The sequence below is a fragment of the Psammomys obesus genome, unplaced genomic scaffold (genome assembly GCF_907164565.1).
Source record: "Psammomys obesus unplaced genomic scaffold, mPsaObe1.curated_primary_1811, whole genome shotgun sequence".
Classification (NCBI taxonomy): domain Eukaryota; kingdom Metazoa; phylum Chordata; class Mammalia; order Rodentia; family Muridae; genus Psammomys; species Psammomys obesus.
Genome location: NW_026591643.1, coordinates 2,519,171 through 2,545,197, shown reverse-complemented (window position 1 = coordinate 2,545,197; position 26,027 = coordinate 2,519,171). Strand labels below are relative to the sequence as shown.

The 26,027-nt window shown below is 52.9% G+C and overlaps 2 protein-coding genes across 9 annotated transcripts; one reads left to right on the top strand and one right to left on the bottom strand.

Moving 5' to 3' along the window:
* Positions 1 to 5,524: 5,524 nt before the first annotated feature.
* Positions 5,525 to 24,374, bottom strand: Idua (alpha-L-iduronidase). 5 transcript variants are annotated; one of them, XM_055611652.1, is made up of 15 exons: positions 23,951 to 24,197; positions 23,209 to 23,349; positions 13,777 to 13,862; positions 13,521 to 13,628; positions 13,144 to 13,239; positions 12,853 to 13,055; positions 12,600 to 12,779; positions 12,271 to 12,487; positions 11,725 to 11,937; positions 11,525 to 11,646; positions 11,318 to 11,443; positions 11,169 to 11,245; positions 10,745 to 10,845; positions 10,498 to 10,627; positions 5,525 to 6,077 (listed from the first exon to the last, which is right to left on the bottom strand). In XM_055611652.1, exons 1-14 carry the CDS (start codon positions 24,103 to 24,105, stop codon positions 10,521 to 10,523), a joined length of 1,932 nt encoding a protein of 643 aa, XP_055467627.1. In that variant the 5' UTR covers positions 24,106 to 24,197; the 3' UTR covers positions 5,525 to 6,077; positions 10,498 to 10,520. The 5 variants fall into 5 exon arrangements, with proteins under 5 accessions (XP_055467627.1, XP_055467628.1, XP_055467626.1 ...); XM_055611653.1 differs by lacking the exon at positions 5,525 to 6,077 and adding an exon at positions 24,204 to 24,374 and having other exon boundaries at positions 9,293 to 10,627; positions 23,951 to 24,062; XM_055611651.1 differs by lacking the exon at positions 5,525 to 6,077 and adding an exon at positions 9,293 to 9,587.
* Positions 15,805 to 23,509, top strand: Slc26a1 (solute carrier family 26 member 1). 4 transcript variants are annotated; one of them, XM_055611648.1, is made up of 5 exons: positions 15,827 to 15,882; positions 17,862 to 17,941; positions 18,339 to 18,412; positions 19,555 to 20,169; positions 20,901 to 23,509. In XM_055611648.1, the coding sequence occupies exons 4-5, from the start codon at positions 19,582 to 19,584 to the stop codon at positions 22,416 to 22,418; spliced, it is 2,106 nt and encodes a 701-aa protein (XP_055467623.1). In that variant the 5' UTR covers positions 15,827 to 15,882; positions 17,862 to 17,941; positions 18,339 to 18,412; positions 19,555 to 19,581; the 3' UTR covers positions 22,419 to 23,509. The 4 variants fall into 4 exon arrangements, with proteins under 4 accessions (XP_055467622.1, XP_055467623.1, XP_055467621.1 ...); XM_055611646.1 differs by having other exon boundaries at positions 17,862 to 18,204; XM_055611647.1 differs by lacking the exon at positions 17,862 to 17,941 and having other exon boundaries at positions 15,805 to 15,882.
* Positions 24,375 to 26,027: the final 1,653 nt, after the last annotated feature.

Genomic DNA, 26,027 nt, shown 5'->3' with positions numbered 1-26,027 from the left:
GGGCGGGGCGGCGCTACCTGGGCGCTAGCGGCTGGGGCCGGGCTGGGGCGCGGGGCGCGCTGTCCGCGCGGATAAACAGCGGGGCCGGGCGCGGGCCGGGGCGAGGGGCGGCGGGGCGAGGGGCCCGGGGCGCCGCGCCGCGAGGCGTCCTTCCCTGCGGGGCTTTGTCAACTCTCCCGGAGCGAGCGCGGAGCGGCCGTGGGCTCCGCCCCGCACAACTTCTGGCCAATCGGCGGGCCCCAGTGCGCCTCTGGCCCCGCCCCTCCCCGAAACTTTTCTCCAATCCGCGCCCGTGCCCGCCAAGCACGCAGCTTAACCCTCGCCGTGCTTCTGCCCTTCTGGCCGGCTACTCCCTGGAGCGCGCCCGGGCTTCCCTGCTTGCCGCGCCCCCCTGCGCTCTGGGAACGCGCGATCCCGCGGCCTCGAGGCCGGCGGGTGGCCCCGAAGCCCACTTCGTACCCGCACCAGCCCAGGCCGCTCGCTCCGAGAGCTGGCCACTACTGCCCAGTCTCGGGTCCTGGCTCTAGCCCGGTGGCCCAGGAGGAAGGGAACTGAACGGCCGAAAACACTGCTGGGCTTGAAGTCCGCCAACCCTGGAGCTTTTGTGCGAGGACCGCTGGGCTGCTCTGGTTTGAGGCAGAGGCGGGTCTCCAGTACTGGAGTCCAAAGAGGACCTGACTTGAGCATCTAGCAATGGCTAGTGACCTTAGGAGGGCAGATAGAGTCCTGCGGCCCACCTGGAGGCTTCATCGCACTGTCGCCTTTGTAATCTCGGGACATGGGTCCCTTTGTCATTGCTACTTTGCAGGTGTCACGCCGAGCCCCTGCGCCCATCAGACAGAAAAAGACTGGTGAGTTACCCGTGCCCATAGGGTGTAAGAGAAACCACCTGACTCCCAGGCCTCGCCCTCTCCCTCCAGCAGCAGCTCTCTGACCCACCCCCTGCATTCTCTCGCCTGAGTGACCCCACTGGCCACCCCACAGCTTCCTGCCTACTCTCATTCACCAGAGCCAAAATTCATCAACACATGAGTCTTTCAAGTTTCCTCAACACAAAACCCATAATTTTTGAGACCCTAGAAACCGGGGAGCTACCCAACAGGTCTTAGGAATACTCCTATGACCACTCCTATGCTCAGCTTCCAAGGACCTGATCCAAACAGCCTCTCTTCCCTGAGCTAAGAACACCCCCCCCCCCCCCCCACACACACACACACTTCCCGGAAGCCTTCCAGAGAAAAATGAAACTGGGGAATCCCTTAGTGTTCCTAGCCCCAAATTCTGTTTTTGGGCCGCTGTGGGCCCCTGGTGGGCAAGTGGTGGTGAGCCTCCCATGCCTTCTGTGCCTCCTCTGCTCCCTGCATGAAGGTTCAGGGACCATCTCACTGCCAATGCTCTGTCTCAGAAGCAGCCCACAGAACCTTTTCTGGGCTACCAGAGGGCTTGGGCTGATAGTGTGGGGGAGGGGGACACAGAAAGCATTCAAAACAGAGTGCCCTTGGCTAGCCTGAGTAGGCCCTGGCTCCACAGAGTTTTGTGAGGAGACGCCATTGAAGCATGAAGAACTCCAACAGGTGTGTTGCTGCCAAAGGCAGGTGTGTGTCAAGGTGGCTCTGAAGTGCGGGGAAGTTAAAAGCATGAAGTGAGCCCAATGGGCAGGAAAAGAATGGGCAGTGGATAGGAGTTCCAGGAAGGTGCAGAGCCCGCAGGTGGGTGAGGCTTGTTCAAAGACGTAGGTGTCAGTGCAGGTGCGTCCTCTGCCTCCCTCCTGCTTCCTGGCCGCTGGGCCCTGATCCCTGGTCACCGCCTCCAATCCTCCGTCACCTTTTCTGTCCCCTGCCGGGGCGACCCTTCCCTGCACCTGTTCCCTGTTGCCCGCCCAGGCCCTCCACGCCTTACCTCTGCCCGGCCCAAGAACATGCTGCCCCCTGGCGGAGGTGACAGGCCCAGCAGCTCCCGAGGGAACTCGGCAGCCCCGCCTTGCCACGTCCTGCCGGAGCCCACAGGGTGCCCACTCCTGCCGTCCGGAAACCGCTGCGCAGCTCTGGAACCTGGCTCGCCGCGCCTCGCTGCGCTTTGGAACCCGAAACCGGGGAGTCTTGAGTGCAAGCCCTGCCCCTTTAAAAGTGAAACCTAGGCGGTTGGCTATTCCGTGTCCAGTCAGCAATCCCACGCCAGAGCATCACGAGTTTGCACGAGTCTCTTTGTCGCATCTGACAGCATAGGTAAGCCCTTCGCCCCACCCCACCCCCGCCACAGGCCCTAATTCTCTCTTTCTATGATCCTCCTTCTCTAAGCCCGTAAGACCAGGCTCTGTGATGGCCTAGAATCATGGCTGAACAAAGTAGAGAGCCAAGCTTACTGTGAAGATGGCCTCTTAGCAGCTGCAGAGGCTGAAAAGTACACATGCCCCCAAAGAGATCAGCAGAGAACTGAGATGTGGTAAGGATTCGATTTGCACTCTCACCTGAAACTATTAACAGTGACAAACGTAGGTGAAAGGCACTGAAGACATGAGGCAGGGCAGCAAAGGACAGACAGCACCCCTGGGCGGCGGCTGCCAACAACTGTCCTGGACACTCCCAGGCAGAGCCCAGGTGAAGTGCAAGCAGAGAGCAAGAGGACAAAATCCACTGAGCTCTGGACACTGGCTCAGCCAGCAAAGAGGGCCTCCAGAAAGGAAAGAGATGGCGAGTGTGGGAAATGTAGGGAGAACAGGAAGCAAACACTTAGGGTCAGTCAGAAACAGTGCCCACAGCCCAAGTCAGACCTAAAAGCTCAAGCGACACTAGCTACAGTATAAAAAAGCTCTCTTCAGTTGAAGTGGGGCAGGATCACCCAGACCAAGTAGTTTTGTCCCCTCCTGATGATGGGTGAAAATGAGAGCAGAGGATCTTCCAGCTTCCAGGTAACCCAGCCACATCCCAGAAGCATGTGCAGAAAGAGAAATACTCAGCATAATTCCAGATGTCCTAACAAACATGAAAAGAACTGAGAAGTTCTAACTCAGTTGGGGAAGATAGGCAGTGACTCAAAACTGACCGACACCAGGCAGCGGAGTGAAGAAGCAGAAACGCCACGCGCTTTCTGTGGCCCTTTCTGTATTTCAGATGCTGCGGGAAGCCAGGACAGTCTGAACGACAGCGTGAGACTCTGTGTCTGGAAGATGGGGACTGCAGGGAAGACTGAGACACTGCTTACAATCACGGAAAACCCTTGTAGCCACAAATCTAATTTCAAGATATGAAATTAAGATGATGGATAATTGCAACAGCAAGGATTATTGGATGTGAATGCAAGAGAACTGTACAAAGAAACATTGGAAGATGGCTGGAGTGACCATATCTCATTAGCACAAACTCTGAAAAGAAAAATGTAAATATAATGTAATTATTTTCTGCTCACTAGGTAACATGATGCCACTTGACGCTCAACTGCAACAGGCTAAGACAGGAAGCAGAGCTTGATGACACTCTGCAGTCCTAACTGCTCCAGTGTCTACAGCAAGAGAATGGCTTAAGCCTCAAAGTTCGGACTGAAGCCTGGACGGTAGAATAAGACTTTTTAAGACCCCATCTTAAAAAGTAAGTTTAGTATAAACTCTCTAAACCATCAGAGAATTTCAACTAACGGAGTAATATAGGCGACAAGGGGGAACAATCATCCCAAAGAAGAAACAACAAATGAAAAAAATAAAAGACAATAAGATAACAGATATACACCTAGTTAATGTAAATATACTAAAAATCTGCAATAAAATGCAGAGAATGTCTAGATTTGGAAGCAAGAGCCCTTTTTTCTCTACAGCTGCGAAAATGGCTTTGCCTTCAAAAAACAACCAGTTCAGAAAATCCAAGGTGATGGCCAAAGGGACACTGAAAAGCACAAGACAGGCTCAGCACCCCTTCTTGACTCCCAGAATGGACTGTCTCCAGACTAGAGACAGAAAGAAACTTCCTGGGCTTGGTACATAAAATGTAAACAAACAAAAAACCAAAACCTATAATCAGCCTCACACATAGTGAAAGACTACTACTTGCCCCTAAAATGAGGAGCTAGATTCCCATGTTCAGTCTTTACTTCTGTTTATTCCTTCACCTGTGGTCCTCACTCCGTGCAGTAATCACAGGGGCTATCCAAGGGAGGTATGCTGGTACACACCTGTGAGCTCTTGCTGAGGCAAGAGGATTAGGAGTGTGAGGTCAACTTGAGCTACATAGTGAGGCCTTATCTCAAAAAAGGAGAAAAGGGAGAGGTTTAGATTGGAGGGGAGAAGTAGAATGTTCCCTGTTTGTAAAGGACATGCCAACTGTGTAGACACTTCTGTGTCCACTATGACTTGTATGTTCTTGGCAAGATAAAAGACCACAATGTAAAGATCCATCACAGCAGGAACTACAAAAAGCTGACTGACACCATGGAATGGGGCACCACCATTTTGGAAATGTTTCACAGGTTCTTGAAGAACTCAGCTTGTATCTGATATATGCTCTGGCCATTATACTCCCAGGCCCACAACCAACAGAAAGGAAGGCCCACAAAAGATATCTGTGTAGATGTTCACAGCAGCTTTATTTCCAACTGAGCCAGGCAGTGTTTGGAAGGGGAATCCATGTGAAGGCCCTGAGAGGGCAAGAGGCTATGAGAGGCCATTGCATGAAACTGATGGTGAAACTGGGTTGCAATGAACACTCCAGAATGTTGGAGATGCTAAGCCACGATGCATCTGTCAAGGACAGTCAGGGATTGGAACCATCCCCAAGAGAGATGTAAGTTGGAGGCAACAAAACTAAAGGAGCTAGGCCATCTAAGCCCTTTAAAACTGAATTCCTAGGCACCAGACACAGAGCTATAGGATTTAGGGTTTTCCTTATTGGACTTCAGTCTTGCTTTCATCCCGTATTTTCCACTGCACCCCCATTCCTCCCCTTTGGAGTGGTAATGTATATTCTATGTCCTTGTGCATTGTGACATACATACCTATGTGTATATAATATAAAACTACCTTTTGATTTTCGGATTATCTTAAATTTCAGAAGAGACTCTGGGTTAACAGCTTAAATGTTAATGACTTTGGGAATTTGGGTTAAATGCATTTTGCATTATAATATGCATGGGGCCCGTGGAACGTGGTGGCTTAAATAAGAAATAAGCTCAGGCATTTGCATACTTGGTCCCCAGTTGGTGGTGCTCTTTGGGGAGGATCAAAAAGAGGTGCAGCCTGCTGGAGTAACTATTCCGCTGTTGGCAGGGTTTTGAGCTTATGCCTTCACCCTGCTTCCTGCTCATTCTTTCTGCTTTGTGCATGTGATTGAAGATGTGATCACTGTTTCCTGCTGCTTTCCTAAGACCATGCCTGCTTCTTACTGTTATGCCTTTCTGTCATAATGAACTTTTATCCTTCTCAAACTATAAGCCAGCACAAACTTTTTCACAGATGCCTTGGTCATGGTTTATTATCATAGCAATAGAGAAGGAAATAGTGCAGTACCCTGAATAAAAATGAGACATGACCACTCCAAGGTATGGTGGAAGAGAGGATTTTATTGTAGATAAGAGAGAGTTCAGCCAGTGGCATCTGGAAGGGTCCAAACTGAACTGGGCCATGAGAGGAGGGTTGGGGGAAGGGAGCAACAGAGGAAGGGAAGAAGAGATATGGCAATCATACCAAGAAAGAAGCCAAGGGCCAAGAGGCCAAGAGAGCACATGGCCAAAATGGCAGGTTTTTATAGGAAAGAGACATTGGGGGAAAGGAAGCAAAGCGAAGCCCCTGGGCTGGAAAGGTTTCAGGTAGCTAGCGTAGTGGAGAGCTGGAAGGAGCCATAGGTACTGAGTGAGCCGTACCCTAGTTTAGATACTGATAGGTGGGAGAATCTTCTCGGGTCTTCCAGTTGGAGATGCCTGGGTTATCCAGACCCAGTGGCCAGGGTACTTCCTAAGATGGTTTTTCTGATCACCTGGCAGTGGTCCGGGCATATGCAAGACTATTCAGTCTCAGGGCCCAACCTCATGTAGCATTTTATCTGGAGGAATTTCTGTTCAGCAATCTGAATACCAAGGCCCCAGGAACAAGGGTTCTGTGGGGTCAGAAAGGACAAATAAATGGGGCCTGATGACACAAAGTTGCTGAAGAAGTGTCTATGACCCAGCTTTAGCCTCAATGAGGAAGGATTTGTGGTGACTAAGATCCTACATCATCCCTCTCCTATACGAGATCAACTAGATTCTCTGGCTAGCGGCTTCAGGAAGGATGCTGACCTGGAGCGGAACCCATCTCAGCAGGGCAGGGCAAGCAGGTATCACTCAGCATGGTAAGTCTAGGCAGAGAGCTGAGGTGGGGGAGACATTCCAGGGGATGTACCCAGAACTGATGCCAGCTTTGAGGAAGATATGCCCGCTCCCCTGAAGGACTGCCACGCCACACTCAGACCTCCCAACAGTCCCAAATCCTGGTGAGTCATCGTCTACATCGGGGGTCCAGTGGGCACTTCTGAGGAGCTTTTCTTGATTCATGATTGACGTGGGAGGGCCTAACACACTGTGGATAGTACCCATCTAGGCAGGTGGGCCTGGCTGGTATAAGCGAGCAAGCTAAGCAAACCATGAGGAGCAAGTCAGAAAGCTGCTTTCCTCAACAGTTCCTACCTTGACTGCCTAAAACATCAAGGGCCTGAGGTCTGTGGTGTGAGACTAAGGATCTAGAGGTTTCAAAAGTAACAATGGGGGACCTGGGCTATACCCTGCCTGCACATGCTGTGGCAAGGATGCTGGCGATACGCCCTTCCTCTGCACACAGGGACACCCGTGAGTGTGCCAACAACATCCAAAGCCCTTTGGAAGCAACCACACCACAGGCAAATGGGATGCTTCAGAGCTCGCTTGTGAACAAGGATATTGTCCAAGCACTTACACAGCAACGTACCTGCAGAGGTCTGTGACACTGAAGGTTCTGGTAAGATAAGGCGCCTTAGCAAGGTGAGGGGTCCTGAGAAATTACCTAGACCACAGACTACAGACTGCAGAGTGCTGCTGGACGTGCAGGCTAAGGAGGTGGGCCCTCAAGATCCCTCACCAGCACAAACCATCAGGATGTTGCTCCAGAGCCTCATATTAATTCCTGACCTGAGCCACTTTATAGACACAGCACGCAGAAAGGGGGCGGCTGGGTCCCAACAGAAGACAGAAGGTGAACTCCCACGGTTGTTGCAGGATATTTGATCCCACTGTGAGCCCCAAGAGTGTGAACTGTGAAAACCTGTTTTTTGTTTGGTGTGGCTCAGCCCTAACACACACCAAGAACTTTAATCCAAGAACTTTCTGTACATAGGAGTAAATAAAGTTAACCGTAGGTTGAGAGGTGGAGCAAGAAACCAATTGACAGGGCGTAAACAGAAAGGAGGGACACTGAGAGAAGGGTATTTAAAACAGTGTGAAGAAGAAGGGCTTTTGTCTTTTTCCTTCTGGAAAGTGAAATGAGTAGGAAGGTCAGCTGGGTGCTTTCTCTACCCCTCTGAGCTAATAGGTTTCACCCCAGCATCCAGCTCTTGAGTATTCATTGGTAAAATCAAACAACTGGGATTTTTTTTTATTGTTGTTTTGTTTTTTTTTTTTAAACACACACACACACACACACACACACACACTGGTTTGAGAATGGGTCTGTGTGGCTGCAGTTCTGTCACCTGAAAAGTAGGTGGCTTACTGGACATTGAGGTTTCGGACTATTTGTCAGAAGACATTTGCTTGTCCTGAAGATCATCCGCCTAGGCCTCGTCCCGGTTTCCAGGACAGAGTGGCAGGTTGAGGGTCTCCCTCTAGACCCTCACTGCAGCGGCTCACTGCAGCCTAGCCATGGCAGCAGCCACTATACCCAAGGGCTGGCTGCCTGACATACCAACCTCCCCGCTGGAAAGTGCTCTTCGTTCCATCAAGAGCAGTCTGCTTTCCCGGAACGGATGCCAGCACACCTCAAGTTTGCCTTGGCGACATCACTCTTCCAAAATTCATGCAACCTGCTGGTCGTACTTAGTGAGCTTGGTGGACGAGAAGTTACATGCCCCAGAGGGCTTAGTAAGACATCCTTCCAAGAGGCGAGAGACAAGCTCTGAAAGGCTCATGGTCCTCTAGGGTGTTGTGGGTGATCTCATGGCAGTGGAAAGTGTAATATTTTATTTAAAATGAGGGGTCAGTGGCAGGCATGGTGGTACACACCTTAATCTTTTTTTGTTTGTTTAGTTGGGTTTTTTTTTAATATTTATTTTTATTTTATGCACATTGCTGTTTTGCCTGCATGTATGTCTGTGTGAGGGTGTTGGATCCTGGAATTACAGACACTTGTGAGCTGCCATGTGGGTGCTGGGAATTGAACCCGGGTCCTCTGGAAGAGCAGCCAGTGGTCTTAACCACTGAGCCATCTCTCCAGTCACCCACCCCCACACACACCTGTAATCGTAGTAGTAGGGAGGGTGGCATAGGAAGGTCAAGATTTCCAGGCCAGCTTAGGGTCCAGAAAGGGATGTTTTTAAAAATCACTACAGAATGTCATTGTATTTCATTCGCTCTGCCCACTTGTAAAAGGCACAAGGCCAGGGAAACTCTGAATTTGAACGTCCCCATGTATGCGCATTCCATTCAGACTCGTTTCCTGGACAGAAGGTAATACCCACTGGGAAGAGCTTGGCAGTAGGCCTAGGTTGCAGCATAGACTTCTGCATGCTGGGCTTCTGTGAACTTCTGGAGAGAGGGGGACTGTGCAGAATGAATTAAGGACATATGTGTCCAGTGGGCCACCTGGAAGGACACACCAGGACTTGTACTGAAAGAGAGAGGGTTCTTCTAATGGCCATATATCACAAGGCGATATATTCAGCCTATTTTGAATATTAACTATACCCCCCCCCAAGGTTTACATGTTAAACAGTTTCCAGGTAATGGTTCTGTTTTGGGAGATTCTAGAAACTTTACAGAGTAGGGCCCAGTTGGACAGAGCAGGTCAGTGAAGAAGCATTTTGCTTCATTCTGTCCTCACTCTGCTTCCTGTTCGCTCTGAGGGAAACAGCCTCTCCCTCTACAAGCTGTCATCATGATGGTCTGCGTGAGTGGACGGGGCTAAGCAAGTACTGCATGATTACTGCAGCCACGTATGGCCCAGCGGTCCTCACCACCACTCAAGCTCACCGCAGACGGTGTGACCCACAGGCTGCTGACCTGAAGGCAGAATACCGGAGTTACAGTGACTGGGCTGTGTAGGCTTCCACCCAGATTTCACAGGAAGACTTGGGAGACCAGGTAATATATGGCAAGGCTGGAATAGTTTTATGTCAATTTGTTACAAACTAGAGTCATCTGGGAAGAAGGAACCTCGGTTGAGAAAAATGCCCCAACAGGATTGACCTATGGGCAAGCCTGTGTTGCATTTTCTTAATTAGTGATTGAGGCGGGAGGGCCCGGGCCATGGTGGGTGGCAGCATCCTTTGACTGGTGATCCAGGGTGTGTAAGAACATAGTCTGAATAAGCAGCATTTCTCCATGGCTTCTGCATTTGTTCCTGCCTCAAGGTTCCTGCCCTGGCTTTCTTCGGTGATAGACTATAATGTGGAAATGTAAGTATAATAAACCCTTTCCTACCCAAGTTGCTTATGCTCTTCATGTTTTATCACAGCAATAGAAATCCCAAGATACCAGCCTAGGAGAAAAGTCATGGTGGGGAACGGGCTGTGAATAGCAGTACCACAGAGACAGACTGTCTAGTACATTAGAGCTCATATCACAATAACACATGCCCCAATGCTGGGAAGGGATCTGCAGGATTTTATGTTTGTCTTGTTGTGTTTTGTTCTTGCTTCACTTAAATTCTTCCTTGCCATTTATTTTCCTTTTGGAATGGAGATGTTTACTCTGTGTAATGTAAGAAGTGCATAATTTTCTTTTTGATATTACAGAAGCTCAAGAAACTGAATTTAGACTGTGTTTGCATGTGGTGTGGTGTGGTGTGGTGTGTGTGTGTGTGTGTGTGTGTGTGTGTGTGTAGATCAAAGGTCAATATTGTGTATCAAGCTCTCTGCTTGATTTTTCTGAAACTGGGTTTCTCACTGAGGCTGGAAGGTGAAGTTTTAGGTCGACTAGACGGTCACTGAGTCTGGCCTGTCTCTGCCCGTCCTGCCCCACTAGGGTTATAGGTGTATACTGCTATGCGCAGCCTTTACATGAGCTAGACATCTGAGCTCAAGTCCTCCTGCCTGCAGAGCAAGCACTTTGACACATTGAGCCATCTTCTCAGTCCCACATTTAAACTTCTGACCAGCTGGAAGGGGAGGAAGGTGGGCAAAGATCACTAAAGCTAGGCCCTGAGTGGTGCTCATCCACAGAGGCCCAAGTCAGAGAAAGATACTTTAAAAGGAACTAGGGGAACAACAAAGGAGCCAATAGGCAATAGACTAGCTAATGGCAGCCTAGCTCATCCTGGCTGACCCCATTCAGCAGTCAGCACAGGCTCACCAGTCACCAGGAGCCAGTGGTTCTCATGAGGCAGGGACATCCAGGTAAGTCACGGGGTCTGAGAAGGGACCTGGCCGGGCCCAGTAGTCCAATGCTCGTACTCGGTAGGAGCCAGAGACCACAGCTGTGTCTGCAGACACAAAAACACGTGTTTCCTTGAGTTCTTAAAACCCCAGGCCCACCCCACACCATACTGTACTGAGGTCCAGCGGTACAATTGCCAAGATCAAGGTTTCAGGTGTTGTACCTGGGCTATACACAAAGAGGTTAAAAGTAGACGGCCTCCTGCTGATCGGAACATATGCTCCCCCCTTCTGGGAGAACTGGATCTCATATGTCCATAGGCACCTGGGGAGGAACAGGTCAGTACTGAAGCTGGGGGCAGATAAACCTGAGGGTCTGGGTGGGTGGGATTGGCTGGATCCACAACCCCATACTCTTCAGACCCCTTCCTGGAATCTGTGGGGCCCCCGAGTGCTCTCAAAATCGTGACAGGCCACAGTGAGGGGCCAGCACTGCAGACTGTCACTGGAGGTGATCTCCATCTCAGACGAAAGTGGTCTGGGAGGTGTGTGCAGTGTGTAGAGAGCACAGACGTGTATGGCAGTGGAGAAGGGGGATGAATGATTACACAGGTAACGACAGAGAGAAGGACAGCCCCACTCACGCACTTGGAGCCCACATGCTCATCTGACCAGACCAGAACCAGCTGCCCACGTGTCAGGGGCAGTGTGCGAAGCCGGCTGACCTGTAAGGAGGAAGTAGCTGTGAAGGGGCGAGCTGGGCAGCCTCAAAGGTGGGGTTGGGGACTGCTACTTGCCTGCCCCGGTGGCTTCGAGGGGCGCGCACACACATGCACCAGCAGGAGTGATGGCAATGGAAGCTTCCGGTGTAGGGTCAGGTGGCCCCCAGCAGGGAAAGGGCGCGGTGCCTCAGCCACTGGGTCCTGGGGACAAGGGAGGGGATGTGGCTGGCCAACCTCCCCATGTGGGACCCCTTCTCCCTCCCTCCCTCCTTGCCCACAAACCTCCACCATGCGCATCTGTCTGAACTGTGCCACAGACGGGAAGACTGGCTGGCCCATGTACAGCCACTCACTGTAGGGGCTGCAGAGCTGATTGTCTAGGCGGCGCACTACGTAGACAAGCCCTGCGAAGCCAGATGTCACGGTTTGCCTCCTGGGCCTGCCGCTGCTGGGCTCCCACCTTCCTTTGGAAGCCCACTCACCCAAGCCAGGCGGCACCCCACGCAGGCGAAGAGTCACGGGGACACTGCGGTTGGGATGTGCGCGGGTGTCATCACTAGCATAGATCAGAACTGTGCTACTCCAGGCCTCGGGGGAGCCGGCAGCATGATGGGTGCTGGCCAGGACACCCACGGTGTGGTTGCTGTCCAACACAGCGCCAGCCTGTGACACCTCAGCCCAGAGTTGCTCTCCATCTACAGGCAGGCAAAGGACTGGCCCTGTTGGCTCCCTCATACCCAGTACCTGGCTTCCTACCCTTAATGCTTGGCTCCCACCATTTGTACTGGGAGATCCTGTCATGTACTTCAACCAACAGAATAGGAGGAGGAAAGGATGTGGAAAGGCGGGAAACAAGCCTAAGAAACTACGCAGCAGTTGGTGGAGGTAAGCGTGTCCCTGCCCAGCATGTACTATATTCCCACGACCCAGGTCCTTCTGTTCTGATCTTCACCCAACCCAGGGCATGCTGGGCCAGCACGGCATTTCCACTCTGACCCAGCACATGCAGAAATGAGGCCATTACTCACCCAGCAGGGCCATCAACCCCATCGCTGTGAGGACTGGCTTGCGCAGTAACTGCACGTGGGGTGGGTGAGTATTGTTGACCTGGAAGCGGGCCGTCAGCGTGCGCTGGGAGAAAGGGTGCGGATGGTAACTCAAGAAGGCATTGTCATTGCTCAGGAGCACATAGCGCATGGAGGAGCTGCCATTCGCAAAGAGCAGGTTCTGGTGCTGCGCAATGACCTGTGGACAGCAGGGCAGCTAGGACCTGTACCACTGGCCACTGAACTGTCCCTGCCCCCACCCCAGGGGAAGACTTCCTCCGGCTGGATGAAGCTAGATGGCAAGGGCCCACCTTCACCACCAGCGCTGCGTAAGTCACATCAGCTCTCCAAGGCTGCGGCAGGGACCAGCCCACCAGGGGGTCTGCCTCATCATTGTAGATAGGGGTGTCCTTGAACTCAGGGAAGAGCTGCTGGATCTGCTCCACAACTGCCACCTCCTGCTCCAAGATGGTGATGGAGCTGCCTGCACCCTGCAGCCAGCACATAACTCAGCACAAAGGAGGTGGCTCAAAGGAGGCTGGGAGGGCCGGGGGTGCCACACACCTTCTTGTGCAGGGAGATGTAATCCAGACGTACGCCCACCTCACCGGTGAAGAAGTTGGTTCCATTGGCACAGTGACCCAGGAGGCTCCAGCACAGTGGTGACCTTGGCAGAGGGTGGAAGGAATCCCCAGGGCCACCCAACCTCAAAGTGGGGCTGGCAGTGCGCAGGCCCTCAGAGCAGGCATCATAGTAATTCAGGAAGCCTAGGGCAAGAGGGTCTTGAGGGTCTAGAGTTGTTGGGCCTCTCTCTCATACAGCCCACCCAACAGGCTCTGAAAAAATGCTGCCCACCTTGTGTGGTCATGGACACGTTGTCAAAGTCATGGTGGTCTGGTTCATTCCAAGTCTCAAAGTTCCACTTGGAAACATGTGTCAGGCCGTACCTACCTGCAGAGTGTCTGCTGTTATACCCTGGGTGAGGAATGATGAGTCGCCTTCCCGGTGTCTCCCAGGGATGGGCCATGAGTGGGTTCCACTTGATAGGGATTATCTGGCTCCAGACAAGTACCCCACCCCCATCAAGTGACTCCCTCACCCATCAGGCATCTCTGCCTAGGGTATATGGATGTCTAGGGCAGAGAAGACCACAAGGTCGCCTGGATGATAAGGGAATAGGACCTCCCCAAGACAGCTCACTTCAGACCCTAGGATTTCCCCCTTCAATGCACCGATATATCTGCTGGCCAAGAGAGAAACCAGGTCCTTCCATTCAAACACCTGCTGCTTGTCCTCGAAGTCTGTGAAGTAGCCAGAAGGGCTGCCCATGAGCTCAAATCCTGAAACACACAAAGGCAGTTGCCCACTGCACATCGCGCCCAGCCCAGCTGGGCTGTACCTCCCCAGTGCCTCAGCCAATGCCGAGATGCCGCCCCCCACCCCGACGCAGAATGGCAGGTGCTGGGAGAAAGCAGGGCCACCGCTCACCCGGGAGGAGTTGGTTCTCCATGAGGAGGTCCAGGAATGCATCCAAGTGGGTGAAGTTGTATAGCAGTCCCTGCCCAGATGACTTCCTGTTAGGGGAAAGGTCAGTACTGGAGAGCAGCAGTATTTTATTTCTCCACACCCTGGTTTGGAACTAGGGCCACATTCAAGCATGTGGGGCCCCCAAGTTCCCAGGGAGATCCAGGCTTCCAGATGGGATTTCCCTTTGAAAAAGACTAGCCCAGTGAAAGTCTGTCACAGATGAGTATGTACAAGTATGTGTACATAGAACCCTACACTAAGCCTTAGAGACACTGAAAACCTGGGACTATGGAAGCTTCTGACACTCAAAGTAGAATGTGAATAAGTATGTGTGTACATGAAACCTTGAAGAAATTCGGGGGCTCAGGTCATTCACCACGCTGAGGTGGAAGGGATAGGCACCTCTTTTAGGAGATACAAGATAGGCGATGAGACATCTTAAAGACAGCTGACATGGGAGCAGAGGTAAGGGACTGAAGCCAGGCAGAACTCGATTAGAAACTCAAACTTCAGATTTGACCCAACAGTTGCCTTCCCTTGATCCATACTGAGAAACAACATGGATGGGCAAGGAAAGAAGATGGAGGGCTTTCTCTGTTCCCCACCGGGCCATTTTCCAGGGAGCTCAGTTTCAGAGAGTGAAAGAGTCATCAGAAAACTTCCTGGACCTTTATTAAAACATCCCAAGTTTGGCAAAGGGGAAATGTCAGAGTGAAGGGGAAGACGATCAGGGAGAGGAAACCACTCTACAGAGGGAACTTCAAAGATCCGCCAAGTGGTGGCATGGGCCAGTGGTGAGAATATCTGGGAAAAAAGCAAGTAAAAAGGCTCTTAAATGGGGGCAGTACAACAGCAGCTAGCTGGCCTGAAGCAGAACAAAGGTACAGAGCTGGGAATGGAGGTTTTGATCACATGAGGATGCAACACTGACTCAGAGCAAAATAGGAGGCCTTACAAGGTATTGATCAAAGCAAAGCCACTATGGTCTTCAAAGATCCTGGTGGTGGCTAGTTGAGGTGAAAGCAGAGACTGCAGTGGGCATGAAGGAAGAATTGCCAGGACAGTGTCTACTGCCAGATCTAAGGGGAGTGCAGGCCGATGTCCAGGGCAATTGCATGGATTTCAGGACACTGATGCATGGAGCTCTCTCTCTCTGGCTTACAATTCTGGGGAAGAGGTAAAGAGCGAGCGGAGGGCTGAATGTGCAGCTGAGGCCACTTGAAGGGTCAGTCCTATGGAGACAAGTTGCCCCAGAAGACACCTACGGCAGCTCGTGTGCCTGGAGTGGGACGGCAGAGACGGCCTCCACTGTGGGCGGTAGAACCGCCTGTACACGCGGCAGCGGCGCATTTCCCTCACTGGACATGCCCACACTGGCTACTGCCCCAGTCCAGGTCCTGCTTCTCCCAGCCTGCCCTCTGTACTTTTGGACTGGAGCCTCTGCCCAGAGCTGCAAAACAGACCTGCTTGGCTCTTTCCCTTCCCACTCAATGGTCAAAACCATCTGCAAATAAATAAAACCTAACAAGCATTTGGATAAAGATTAAATGATGTTCCAAAGTCCCAAGTTGTAGGGGGCAGAAGCTGTGATCAGCTCCCTGTCTTCACACGTAAGGCAGAGTACACACTTCATGGTAGCAAGCCTCAGCAACAGGGCTATCCAAATTCTGGGCCAGTCTTTCACATCAGTGATGTCTCAAGACTGCGACCCTGTATGGTCAGAGTGTCCTCTGACCCCACAGCCTCCTGATGCCAGGCCGTACCTCCTGGGGCCTCTCATGCCCAGGAAACGTAGGGAGCAGTCCTTTGTCCTCACAGTTAGTCCCTTTCTGCTGCCAGGAAGAGTGGTGTTGTTAAGGAATCTTAATCTGGGGAGGGGCGAGTCATCCAGGCGAAGGGTGGGGAAGTCTGCCATTCCTTGCAGGGTGGCCTGAGCCATAGCCCAGCTGGGGCAGGCAGACTAGGCACAGCCCATCCAAGGCCACACAAAGGCCCTTTGACTGCAACCCGCATTGCTCCTGCTAGAGGTGGAGTGCATGCGCCTAGAGGGTGAGGCCACAGCGGCTGGTGAGTGCCGGGGTGAGCGATCCGGGGGCGGGGAGCTAGCGGGGAGGGCGCTGAATGCTGCGGTCCCCGGCGGCAGGCCGCAGCACCGTGGCTGGTGCACGCAGGCTTGGGAGGGGCGAAGAGAACGCGGTCTGTGGACGCCAACTATGTGGGATGCCAAGCGGGAAGGGGGTGGTGCGTGGAGCGCGGAAAGGCTCGGGAGCTCCGGGAGCTCCCCGAGAGCCTGATGAAGCCCTGGGAAGGCGTAGAAATTCTGGTCCTGGAGCCCGACCTGCCCACCATTTTCCACCGTTGCACAGGGTGTGATGTTTTCTGCCCAAATAAATACATTCAAGATTTAAATGGTGGAATCAGAGTTAAAAGAAGGAAATCACTGAGCCGCGTAGGACCAAATAGACCTGTGGGCCTCATAACCCTGACTGTGTGCCCAGCAGCAAGCCAAGGAGCTGCAGCTCATGGTGCACTGGGGTGGGGGAGTGGGCCAGGTCATACCCATTGCCGCACCACCCCGAGTGCGCAGAGCTGTAGAGGCAGAGGAATGAGTGGAGCAGGGCACTTAACGGCAAATCACGGAAGATATGACTTCATCTGCATTTCAATTTGCAGTGGACACTGATCAGGAGGGGGTCTGATGTAAGGCCCAATCCCCCCCACACCTAGGGCAGTGGAGAGACAAGGAACCATTCCTACACTGTTTTCCCTGCTTTGGAGGGAAGGTGAATACTCCCACCCTCTCCTACAGCCCAACTCCTCCATGTCTGCAGGGGCGTTCTTTCCACAACTTCAGCTCTGCCCTTCTCAAAGATGTAGCAACAGTCCATCCCCCAGAGGCCCCGATGTGGGTAACTGGGTAGGTTATCATTTTATGACACCCTCGGTAGCTAGCCCTATCCCAGCCTTTATCTGACACAGGAGGAGCTGCTCTGACTGGCCCCACCACACCCACTGGGTAACTGCTCCTGTAAGCCACCTTTCCCAACTGCTGTACAAACAAGTGGCTCAGGGCTTGTTGTTAAGGAAAGAGGAGGTCCAGCCTTACAGAGGGAGGGCAGAACAAGTGAAGACCCTGGGATCCTAAATAGGTTCTTCCAAGAACAGCAGACTGACTTGGAGCCTCAGAGCAAAGGTGGAGGACTACCTAGCCCACAGGTGGAGGACTACCTTGCCACAGAAAAGCCAGCCCTGCCCAGTCTCACAGCCAGCTTTCCCACTCTGGCCGCTCCACCCATTTATTCCCTAATCACCTATAAGTGGGGTTTTGGCCAGGCCTATGGCTCCCAGGAACTTGGCAAGGCTTGTAGATGTGCCAAAGAAGTGACTAACCTGTGAAATGGAAGGGACTCTGCATTCTTACTATCCCTGACCTGGGGGATTGGAGTCTCAGGTCCCAGCTGGTTCTGTAAGACAACTGTTGATCCTAAGGCCCTTCTCAAGACCCTTAGGAATAGGAGGAAAAAAACATACAGTTTCACTTTGCCCAGTCCCAAGTGCTTGGGCCTGTGGAGACAGCAGAACAGACTAGCTGGGCCTTCCACCCATGATGAAGGGAATACCTCCACAATGAGAGGGCACCCAGAATACAGAAGCCCACAGAAGACAGCAAGGTCCACTACACAAAACTACTACTTATTCTTTAAGCACAATGTGAGAAACTCATTGCTCACTACAAGATGTGAATCTGAGATTCTGACCAGCCTTACAGAACTTCCAGGCAGACCCAAGACACTGATTATTTACGCTAACGTTAAAGGGCCTCTTAGCTTTAGGCTAGCCTGACAAGGAAAGTCCCGTGTCCTGCAGAGGTGCATGGGGACCAAGTGCCTGACCGGAGGAGTGAAAAAGAAGAGGGGCTGGAACAAGGCCAACCCAGGATCCCTGCCTCCAAGGGAAGAGCACACTTATGCTGGTAGTCCTTGGGCTGTGCACAACACAGGCATGTGCTCACACACAACAGTAACCGTGTGCACCGCTGCACACAGGAACATGGAGAGACCGAGCTTCCGCTTTCTCCAGCAAGAACAGGCTCCAGGAACGTGAAGAAAAGATAACCAGCATCTGGGTAGGTGGAGTCAGCTGTCTTTGCCCCCAGAAGCTCAGAGCTAAAGCATTTTCACTCACTCCTCTGGGGCCTCATGCTCAAGCCTCAGCCTCAGCCACTCCTGTCCCTACCTTCTCTTCCTCCTAACAGGACAGAAGCTGTTGCACCCGGCACCCTCCCCTCTGCAGAGGGGAGTTTATCAGAGGCCCACATAACTATAATTATTTGTGAGCCTCTGATTATAGTACAACCTGCCGGATTAGCTCACCGGATTAGCCACTCAGGTAACACTCATTTGACGGGAAAACCCATGACTCAGCTATCTTTAGGGTAAATAATTTAACAGTGAGCCCAGCCATGTATTCCCCACAGGTCAGCCTCAGAGGCGCCTGCTAACCTGCTCTCTGCCTGTCAACAGGAGCCAGGCTCAGCCCACCAGCAAGCTGCAGGCCCCAGACACTGCAAAGCCAACAGAGCCGGCCAGGTGCCCAGGTAAGAACTGCCCCTGTACCCATACAACACCCCAGAAGGTGTGGCTTAGCTGGGCAGGTAGGAACCTAGACTGCCCTTTCTCTGGGACTTGTTCAGGTACAAGCCAAGTGCTACTTATAGTCCTTCCGCCACACACCTGAGCCCCTAGAGACTCGGGGTAAGCCTCGGAGTGTTCGATGACTCTTGTGTATCTTTTGTCTCATAATGTCCCTCACGAGCTAGGATGCCTAATAGGCCACCACCCTACCAGAGCTGCTGTTCCAGTACCCACGCCAGACACAGTGGGCTCCACCAGTCACCACCATGTCCTGGGTTCCACTGAGAACAGAGAGTGTTTGACTAATATTACAAACAAGCACTTTGGAACCTGTACACAGGACCAAGGCCACCACGTGGTCGGCATGGCCTGAGAACTCCTTAGTACTAAGGCAAGGTCAGAAGGGGCCAGGCCAGCCAGGCCAAAGGTGGACATCTGTGGAGCAGTGTGCTTGTTCAATGTTCTTGAGCCTTTAGGAAGAGGCTCAGCACTTGGAGTAAGGGGCACGCTGGTGCCTAGTGAGACACCCTCTAAACTCATGGGGAAGGCTGTCACAGACCAGAAGCCCAGCACACACAATGTGCAAGGCCTTCTGCCAACCTCTAGACCAATGCTGTTCAGAGGATAATAGGCGATGGCTTGCGAGAACTTGTGTGGAAGGGGGTAACTGGCAGAACCCCTTGCCAGACCAGGTGGATGGGAAGTGGCCGGAGCTCAAGCTCAGTAAACATGTATCTGCCTCTATTGTCACTGTGGCTTGGACTATGTGGGCTGGTGGAGGCCTAGCCTAGCCCCTGCCTTGGGTGAGTGACCTTCAGAATGCTTTAGACGGACTTTCACATAGGGGCTGAATTAAGTAGACTACAGAGCGCCGCTGGGCTAAGGCTGGATAGAATGGCTCCTAAAGCATGTTGCTGTCCTAAGCACCTCTCACCACAAAATTAGTATTTTGGACGTCAAGGCCTTATATTAATCCACACAGAAAAACAACCTCTTGACAGGACAGCCTTTGAGGTCTGATGTCTGTTTGAGCGGACACTCACTGTGAGGCGGCTCCTGGGCTCCGAGAGCCTAGACCCCTAACCATGCCCATTCCCCCTTGCAGGTTGGACGAAGAGCCTGGTGTGGCAGGATGGATGCTTCTCCTGAGCCCCACCAGAAGGGTGGGACACTGGTGCTAGTGCGACGGCAGCCCCCTGTGTCCCAGGGCCTGCCGGAAATGCTGACGGCCAGACTGAAGCGGAGCTGCACCTGCAGTGTGCCCTGTGCTCAGGCTCTGGTGCAGGATCTGTTTCCTGCCTTACGCTGGCTGCGCCAGTACCGCCCTAAGGAGCACCTGGCAGGTGATGTGATGTCTGGATTAGTCATTGGCATTATCCTGGTGCCGCAGGCCATAGCCTACTCACTGCTGGCTGGGTTGCAGCCCATCTATAGTCTCTATACTTCCTTCTTTGCCAACCTTATCTACTTTCTCATGGGCACCTCACGCCACGTTAATGTGGGCATCTTCAGCCTGCTGTGTCTCATGGTGGGTCAGGTAGTGGACCGAGAACTCCAATTGGCTGGCTTTGACCCCTCCCACGATTCTCAGGGGCCCAAGAACAATGGTAGCACCCTCAACAACTCAGCTACACTGATGCTTGGGCTACAGGATTGTGGACGGGACTGCTATGCCATTCGAATTGCCACGGCACTCACTCTGATGGTCGGGCTTTATCAGGTAAGGAGTTAGCTGTACAGCAAGCTGGCTAGATGGCTCAGTAGATTAGAGCACCTGAAGGGAAGGCCTGAAAGCATGTGGAGGAAGCATCCTTCAGGCTCAGAGAGAAAACAGCACAGCCAGGACAGAGGTAGAGCCCAGACCTAGGTACAGGAGGGGCTGAAGGCACAGAGTAGAGGGATGTGTGGGACTGGCCTGACCAGCTGCGGTCTGAGGAGGGCCATCGGGCAAATGTGGCCATGGCTAGGGGGAGCTAGACTGCAACCCCAGCAGTCTTTGGCTTCCTGACCCAGGAAGGACCTGGGGCAGCAGTGCATTCCCCTGGTGTTCAACCCCTTGCTCTTTTCTGCTGACCCTGGCTTTTCTCTTCCTCCTGTCTGCTCCATGGCAGTCCGGGAGAGACCTGGTGGCAGAGTCTGTGTATTGCATGTGAGACATGTAAGACAGGGAAGGGGCTGCCTCCTGGGGCCAGCAGCTCTTATTCTGAAACAAAACCAATTTTTGCCTGTGTGAGGGTGTGGGAAGTGAGCATCCACAGACAACGACAACATCCATGTGTTATGTCCCTGTGTCTTCTGGCCCGTTATGCATGTGGAAAACAACAGGAGTCCGTTTGGGGGAGTACTCCCGTGTGGATACAGGCTCTGTGCCGTGGCCTCCACACCCTCTGGTTTATACTGATGCTGGCTCCTGCCTCACAGCCTTCCAAACTAACTGTACTCCATCTACAGGTCCTCATGGGTGTCCTCCGGTTGGGCTTCGTGTCTACCTACCTCTCACAACCACTGCTCGACGGCTTTGCTATGGGAGCCTCCGTGACCATCTTGACATCTCAGGCCAAACACCTGCTGGGCGTGCGGATCCCTCGGCACCAGGGCCCAGGCATGGTGGTCCACACGTGGCTGAGCCTGCTGCAGAGTGTGGGACAGGCCAACGTGTGTGACGTCATCACCAGTGCTGTGTGCCTAGGAGTTCTGCTGGCAGCTAAGGAGCTCTCAGACCGCTACCGGCATTCCCTGAAGGTGCCAGTACCCACAGAGCTCTTAGTCATTGTGGTGGCCACAACTGTGTCCCACTTTGGACAGCTCCATACGCGGTTCAGCTCAAGTGTGGCTGGCAACATTCCCACTGGTTTTGTGGCCCCACAGGTACCGGACCCTAAGATAATGTGGCGTGTGGCCCTGGATGCCATGTCCCTGGCCCTTGTGGGCTCAGCCTTCTCTATTTCCTTGGCAGAAATGTTTGCCCGTAACCATGGCTACTCTGTCCGTGCCAACCAAGAGTTGCTGGCTGTGGGCTGCTGCAATGTGCTGCCTGCTTTCTTCCACTGTTTTGCTACCAGTGCTGCCCTGTCTAAAACCCTGGTGAAGATAGCCACCGGCTGCCAGACCCAGCTGTCCAGCGTGGTCAGTGCTGCTGTGGTGTTGCTGGTGCTGCTGGTGCTGGCTCCGCTCTTTCACGATCTGCAGCGATGTGTGCTAGCCTGTATCATCGTTGTCAGCCTGCGGGGGGCGCTACGCAAGGTGAAGGACCTCCCGCAGCTCTGGCGCCTGAGCCCTGCTGACGCACTGGTCTGGGTGGCCACCGCGGCCACCTGCGTGCTGGTCAGCACCGAGGCTGGACTGCTAGCTGGAGTGTTCTTCTCCCTGCTCAGCCTGGCGGGCCGCACGCAGCGGCCACGGGCTGCCCTTCTTGCTCGCATTGGAGACTCAGCCTTCTACGAGGATGCGGCTGAGTTTGAGGGCCTCCTGCCCCCGCCCGAGGTGCGAGTGTTCCGTTTCACAGGTCCACTCTACTATGCCAACAAGGACTTCTTCCTGCGGTCGCTCTACCGCCTAACAGGGCTGGATGCAGGGCACTCGGCCACCAGAAAGGACCAGGGACCGGAGATGGGTGTCGGAAATCTTGCCGATGGCAAGGATCCGGGTTCAGTGAGCAGCGGGGCTGGGCTGGTGCTGCCCCTGGCGTTTGGGTTCCACACAGTGGTCATTGACTGTGCGCCACTGCTGTTCCTGGATGTGGCTGGCATGGGCACCCTGAAGGACCTGCGCAGAGACTGCAGGGCCCTGGATATCACCCTGCTGCTTGCTTGCTGCAGTCCCTCAGTGAGAGACACGCTGAGGAAGGGGGGCTTCCTTGGAGAAGACCAGGGCGCTGAAGATGAACTACTGTTCCCCAGCGTGCACAGTGCTGTGGAGGCCGCGCAAGCGCGCCGTGAGGAGCTGCTGGCTGTGGATTCTGCCTTTTAGCAGGGCCCACTTCCTCAAGAGCCAAGACCATGCCCACAGCCAGTACTGAGCTCCTTTGTAGGAGTGATATGAAGGATAAAGTCATTAGAGATACACCCTTGGACCACCTATGCCCTGGAGAAGGCAGGGAATTCCAATTAGGAAAGGATTCCAAACATTGTGTGAGTGAGACCCTCTACCTCTGAGACCACTGCTGCCCCCTGGTGCCTACTCAACTCGGGTAGCTGCAGGGCACCAAGGGTTCCTCAGCTGAGGCACTGCAGTTTGATATTCTAGGGGTCGCCCTTCCGAAACAGTCCTGCAAACTGTGTGTCCTCCAAGACGCCAAAAGGACCCTTTCCCACCCCCTGCACCCCCAGGTACCAGGAATGAGCTGCCCTGTTCCAGAGCAGACGGTCCAGTGTGTAACCCCAACCTGACCTCCACACACAACGTCTCTGTACAGCTTATACTAGTGACCAGTGTGGCACATGCACGTCCAAAGCCAGGCACAGCAGACCCAACCCCATTCTGTACCTCTAAGAAAACCTCAGGAGGAAATCACATGTGCTTCCTCCGGGGGCTGCCCCTGGTACAGCCAAGCAGACATTCCCCTCCTCCTCTGCCCTACAGGATCCTCTAACAGGAAGTACACAGCTCCAGCCCTGTGCCCTACCATGATGCTCCCCCACCCAGAGCCCAGCACTGTGCTCCACAGCCGGCCCGACAAAGGCCAAGCAAAGGCCACCCCAGCACCTCTGAAGGTCAGGCTCTGCCCAGCAGCTCCCAGGGCGCCCAGCTTATCACCCACCTGGCTGTGACGAGGTCCAGCAGCCAGTGTACCCGGACCTGTTCAATGCCGCTGTGAGGGACGGCGCCTATGTAGGCAAGGTTCAGTTGCTGGTCCCAGCCAAGGTCGTACTGGTCAGCGTGGTCGTGAGGCAGTGGGGGGCTGGGGACAGGACGAAGAAGTGACATGTTTGCAGGGGCCTGCAGCAGAGTAGACTCCACACGTGCACATGAACATGTATGTTCACGATCATATCACATGATCCTTGCACATGAACAGTGTATGTCTCCGCAGTATATGATAAAGTAGCCTTTCACCAGAATGTTCTACAGTCTTGTCTCCGGGGAGGGACAGGACACTGTACCTTATCCTAATAGGACACCTGCCTGCCACAGAAGAGGATCTGAACATTCCTAGAGAGACTTGGAGGCACTCAGAAACCGGGTCAGGTCTTGGTACTTGGGGAGACTCCCGGGTTCCGCTGAAGTACCGATCATGAACCTATAGCCTGAGTACCATGCTTTTGATCCCCAGGGGCCACTTAGGGAGGCTCTGACACTCCAGGGTCTCATTAAGGTAGGAAACCTCCGCCACACTCCAGAAATGTACTAGCCTGGGAAGAGAGTGGGCCCTGAAGGAATTTGGTCTTCACTTCTGAGTGTCCAGGAACGAAGGGCAGAGCGCCCAAAGGTGTGATGAGAAGAACTCAGAGGATAGAGCAGGGGTGCTCCGGGTCTTGGCAAGAGCATGAGATGGGCCTCACCAGAAGCCGGTGCTCCTCCAGAAGGGCAGCAGAGGCCTGAGAGGGCGGGCCGCGTCCACACGCACCAGGTACGGAGTCTCAGCCTGCGACAGTGGCGCGGCCAGGACCGCAGCTAGAAACGTCAGGGTAGCGAAGGTGGGACACGGGGGGCGCATAGCTAGGGTATCTGGGCGCTCCCGATCGGCAAGCCTTTAGGTGTCGGTCGCAATGGTTCCGTCTCCGGATAGCGCCCCACGTGACCGTGACCACTCACCAGGCTGGGGCAGGATGGAACCCAGAACGCGCCGCCTCTTCCTGGAGAGTTCCGCCCTGGCTGCTGCGTCTCTGGCGCTCGGTGCTTGGAGAACACTGGCCTTGGGTGTCTCAGCGCATCTATTATTCTTGGCGGGGCCCAGAAAAATCTCTTTGGAGGCCTGCAAATGGTCTGAAAAGCAAATCAGGCATTATTGAGTGTCATGAGGGGTGAAGGTGGAGATCTGTACCAGAAGATGGCGCTGCCGGACTGCGCCAAGGATTGGATTTGGCGGCAAAGTCAAGCAGATCTATGCCTTTTCCGAAATGGGCTGCTGCCAGGCGTGGTGGGAGACGCCGCAGAAGCCAAGGGGCCACTTCCAGTGGACAGCCAAAGGTCAATCCTGGATATCTGGAAAGGCAGGGTCAGTAGTGCAAGTCTTTTAAGATTTGAGTTGTGCACACATCCTAAGTAGGATTTGAGCAACAATGGACCAGAATTAACTGGCATCTTGGTAGCACGTGCTTTTAACCTCCGGGGTTCCTTCAACAATAGAAGCAATCAAGTTTCACAACCCCATGAAAAACCCCCTTTTCACACAAGCTTCCCCTGACACCAACAGTAAGTAGGAGCCCTTCCTTAGAACCAACCAGCTAGTATTGACAGTTCCTTAGGTTGGGAACTTTAAATCTTAGATCGTCAGGATAGCTGGTAAAGGGAAGGTTTCTAGGTGAAGAAGTGAAAGCTCTTTTGTCATAACCCCATGCAAGGATCAGAAAGTCAGGCGTCCGTATGGCATTTCTGCGGTGACTGAAACACAAAGTTCGGTGTCCGTATACAGTAGCTGCATACTACCTGGTAGGGTGTCCTGTTCTCTGTGAAGAATAATGTATGGAACCTGTACTTTTGGTCTTGAGTGAGTAAGTTTATTAAGTTTGTGGCAAGCAAAAGTAAAATAGCAAATAGCAGGTAGCGGATAGAAGCAGCAGATTGCTAGAGTTAGCTTGAGGCAAAGCAGAGCAATTCAATCAGGAGTGAGAGAAACCAGTTTGAATCAGTCAGCTTGGAGAGAAGTTTGGGCCAGAAAAGCTGACTTGAGCCAGCCAGCCAGAGTTCAGAAAGAACTAGAAGAGGGTGAGATTATTCAGCAGTACGTCTCAAAGGCTGAAAACATTCTAGGCCTAGATTAGCTTTTATGGAGGCTAGGAGTTTCCAGCACTATGCCTAGGTTAGCAGACAGAGACGGTAAGCCTCCAAGACAAGACTTACTTCAGGCAAATAAAAGATACTTTAACAGTGGCACCTGCTAATAATCCCAGTACTGTGGAGGTGGAGAGGATTCTGGGTTTGCTGGCTAGCTCACCTAGCAGAATTTGAGAGCTCTCATTTGTCTCAAAAAGCAGGCAGAAATTGTGAGATTTGCTGCCTGATGACATGAGCTCAGTCTCTGGAATCGACATGGCAGAAGAAGAGAACGGAAGTTGTCTTCTGACCTCCATGTGTTTGCTATGGCACTCAAGTGCTCCTATACATATATACACAAATAAATAAAACGTTTTTTAAAAACACAAAGATGGAGACCAATTGAAGAAGACACTCATTGTTGATCTCTTATGAATGTGAACACACACACATACAGAAAGAGAGAGAGAGAGAGAGAGAGAGAGAGAGAGAGAGAGAATCAAGCTATCAGATTTTAAAAAAATCACTGTATGGACTGGAGAGATATCTCTTCACTTAAAAGCACTGACTGCTCTTCCAGGGTACCTGGGTTCAAAACCCAGCACCCATGTAGTCGCTTGCAACTATCTGTAAGTCCAGTTCCAGGGGATCCAAAGCCTCTTT

Excerpts from the sequence above, each read along its gene's own strand:
- Slc26a1 (XM_055611646.1), top strand. The coding sequence starts at position 18,015 with ATGCTCAAGCCTCAGCCTCAGCCACTCCTGTCCCTACCTTCTCTTCCT. Across the intron at positions 18,413-19,554 it reads AGAGCCGGCCAGGTGCCCAG|GTTGGACGAAGAGCCTGGTG; the intron begins GTAAGAACTGCC and ends TCCCCCTTGCAG. Across the intron at positions 20,170-20,900 it reads TGATGGTCGGGCTTTATCAG|GTCCTCATGGGTGTCCTCCG; the intron begins GTAAGGAGTTAG and ends CTCCATCTACAG.
- Idua (XM_055611652.1), bottom strand. The coding sequence starts at position 24,105 with ATGCGCCCCCCGTGTCCCACCTTCGCTACCCTGACGTTTCTAGCTGCG. Across the intron at positions 12,488-12,599 it reads ACGCAGCGCTGGTGGTGAAG|GTCATTGCGCAGCACCAGAA; the intron begins GTGGGCCCTTGC and ends TGCTGTCCACAG. Across the intron at positions 10,628-10,744 it reads CCTCTTTGTGTATAGCCCAG|ACACAGCTGTGGTCTCTGGC; the intron begins GTACAACACCTG and ends TTGTGTCTGCAG.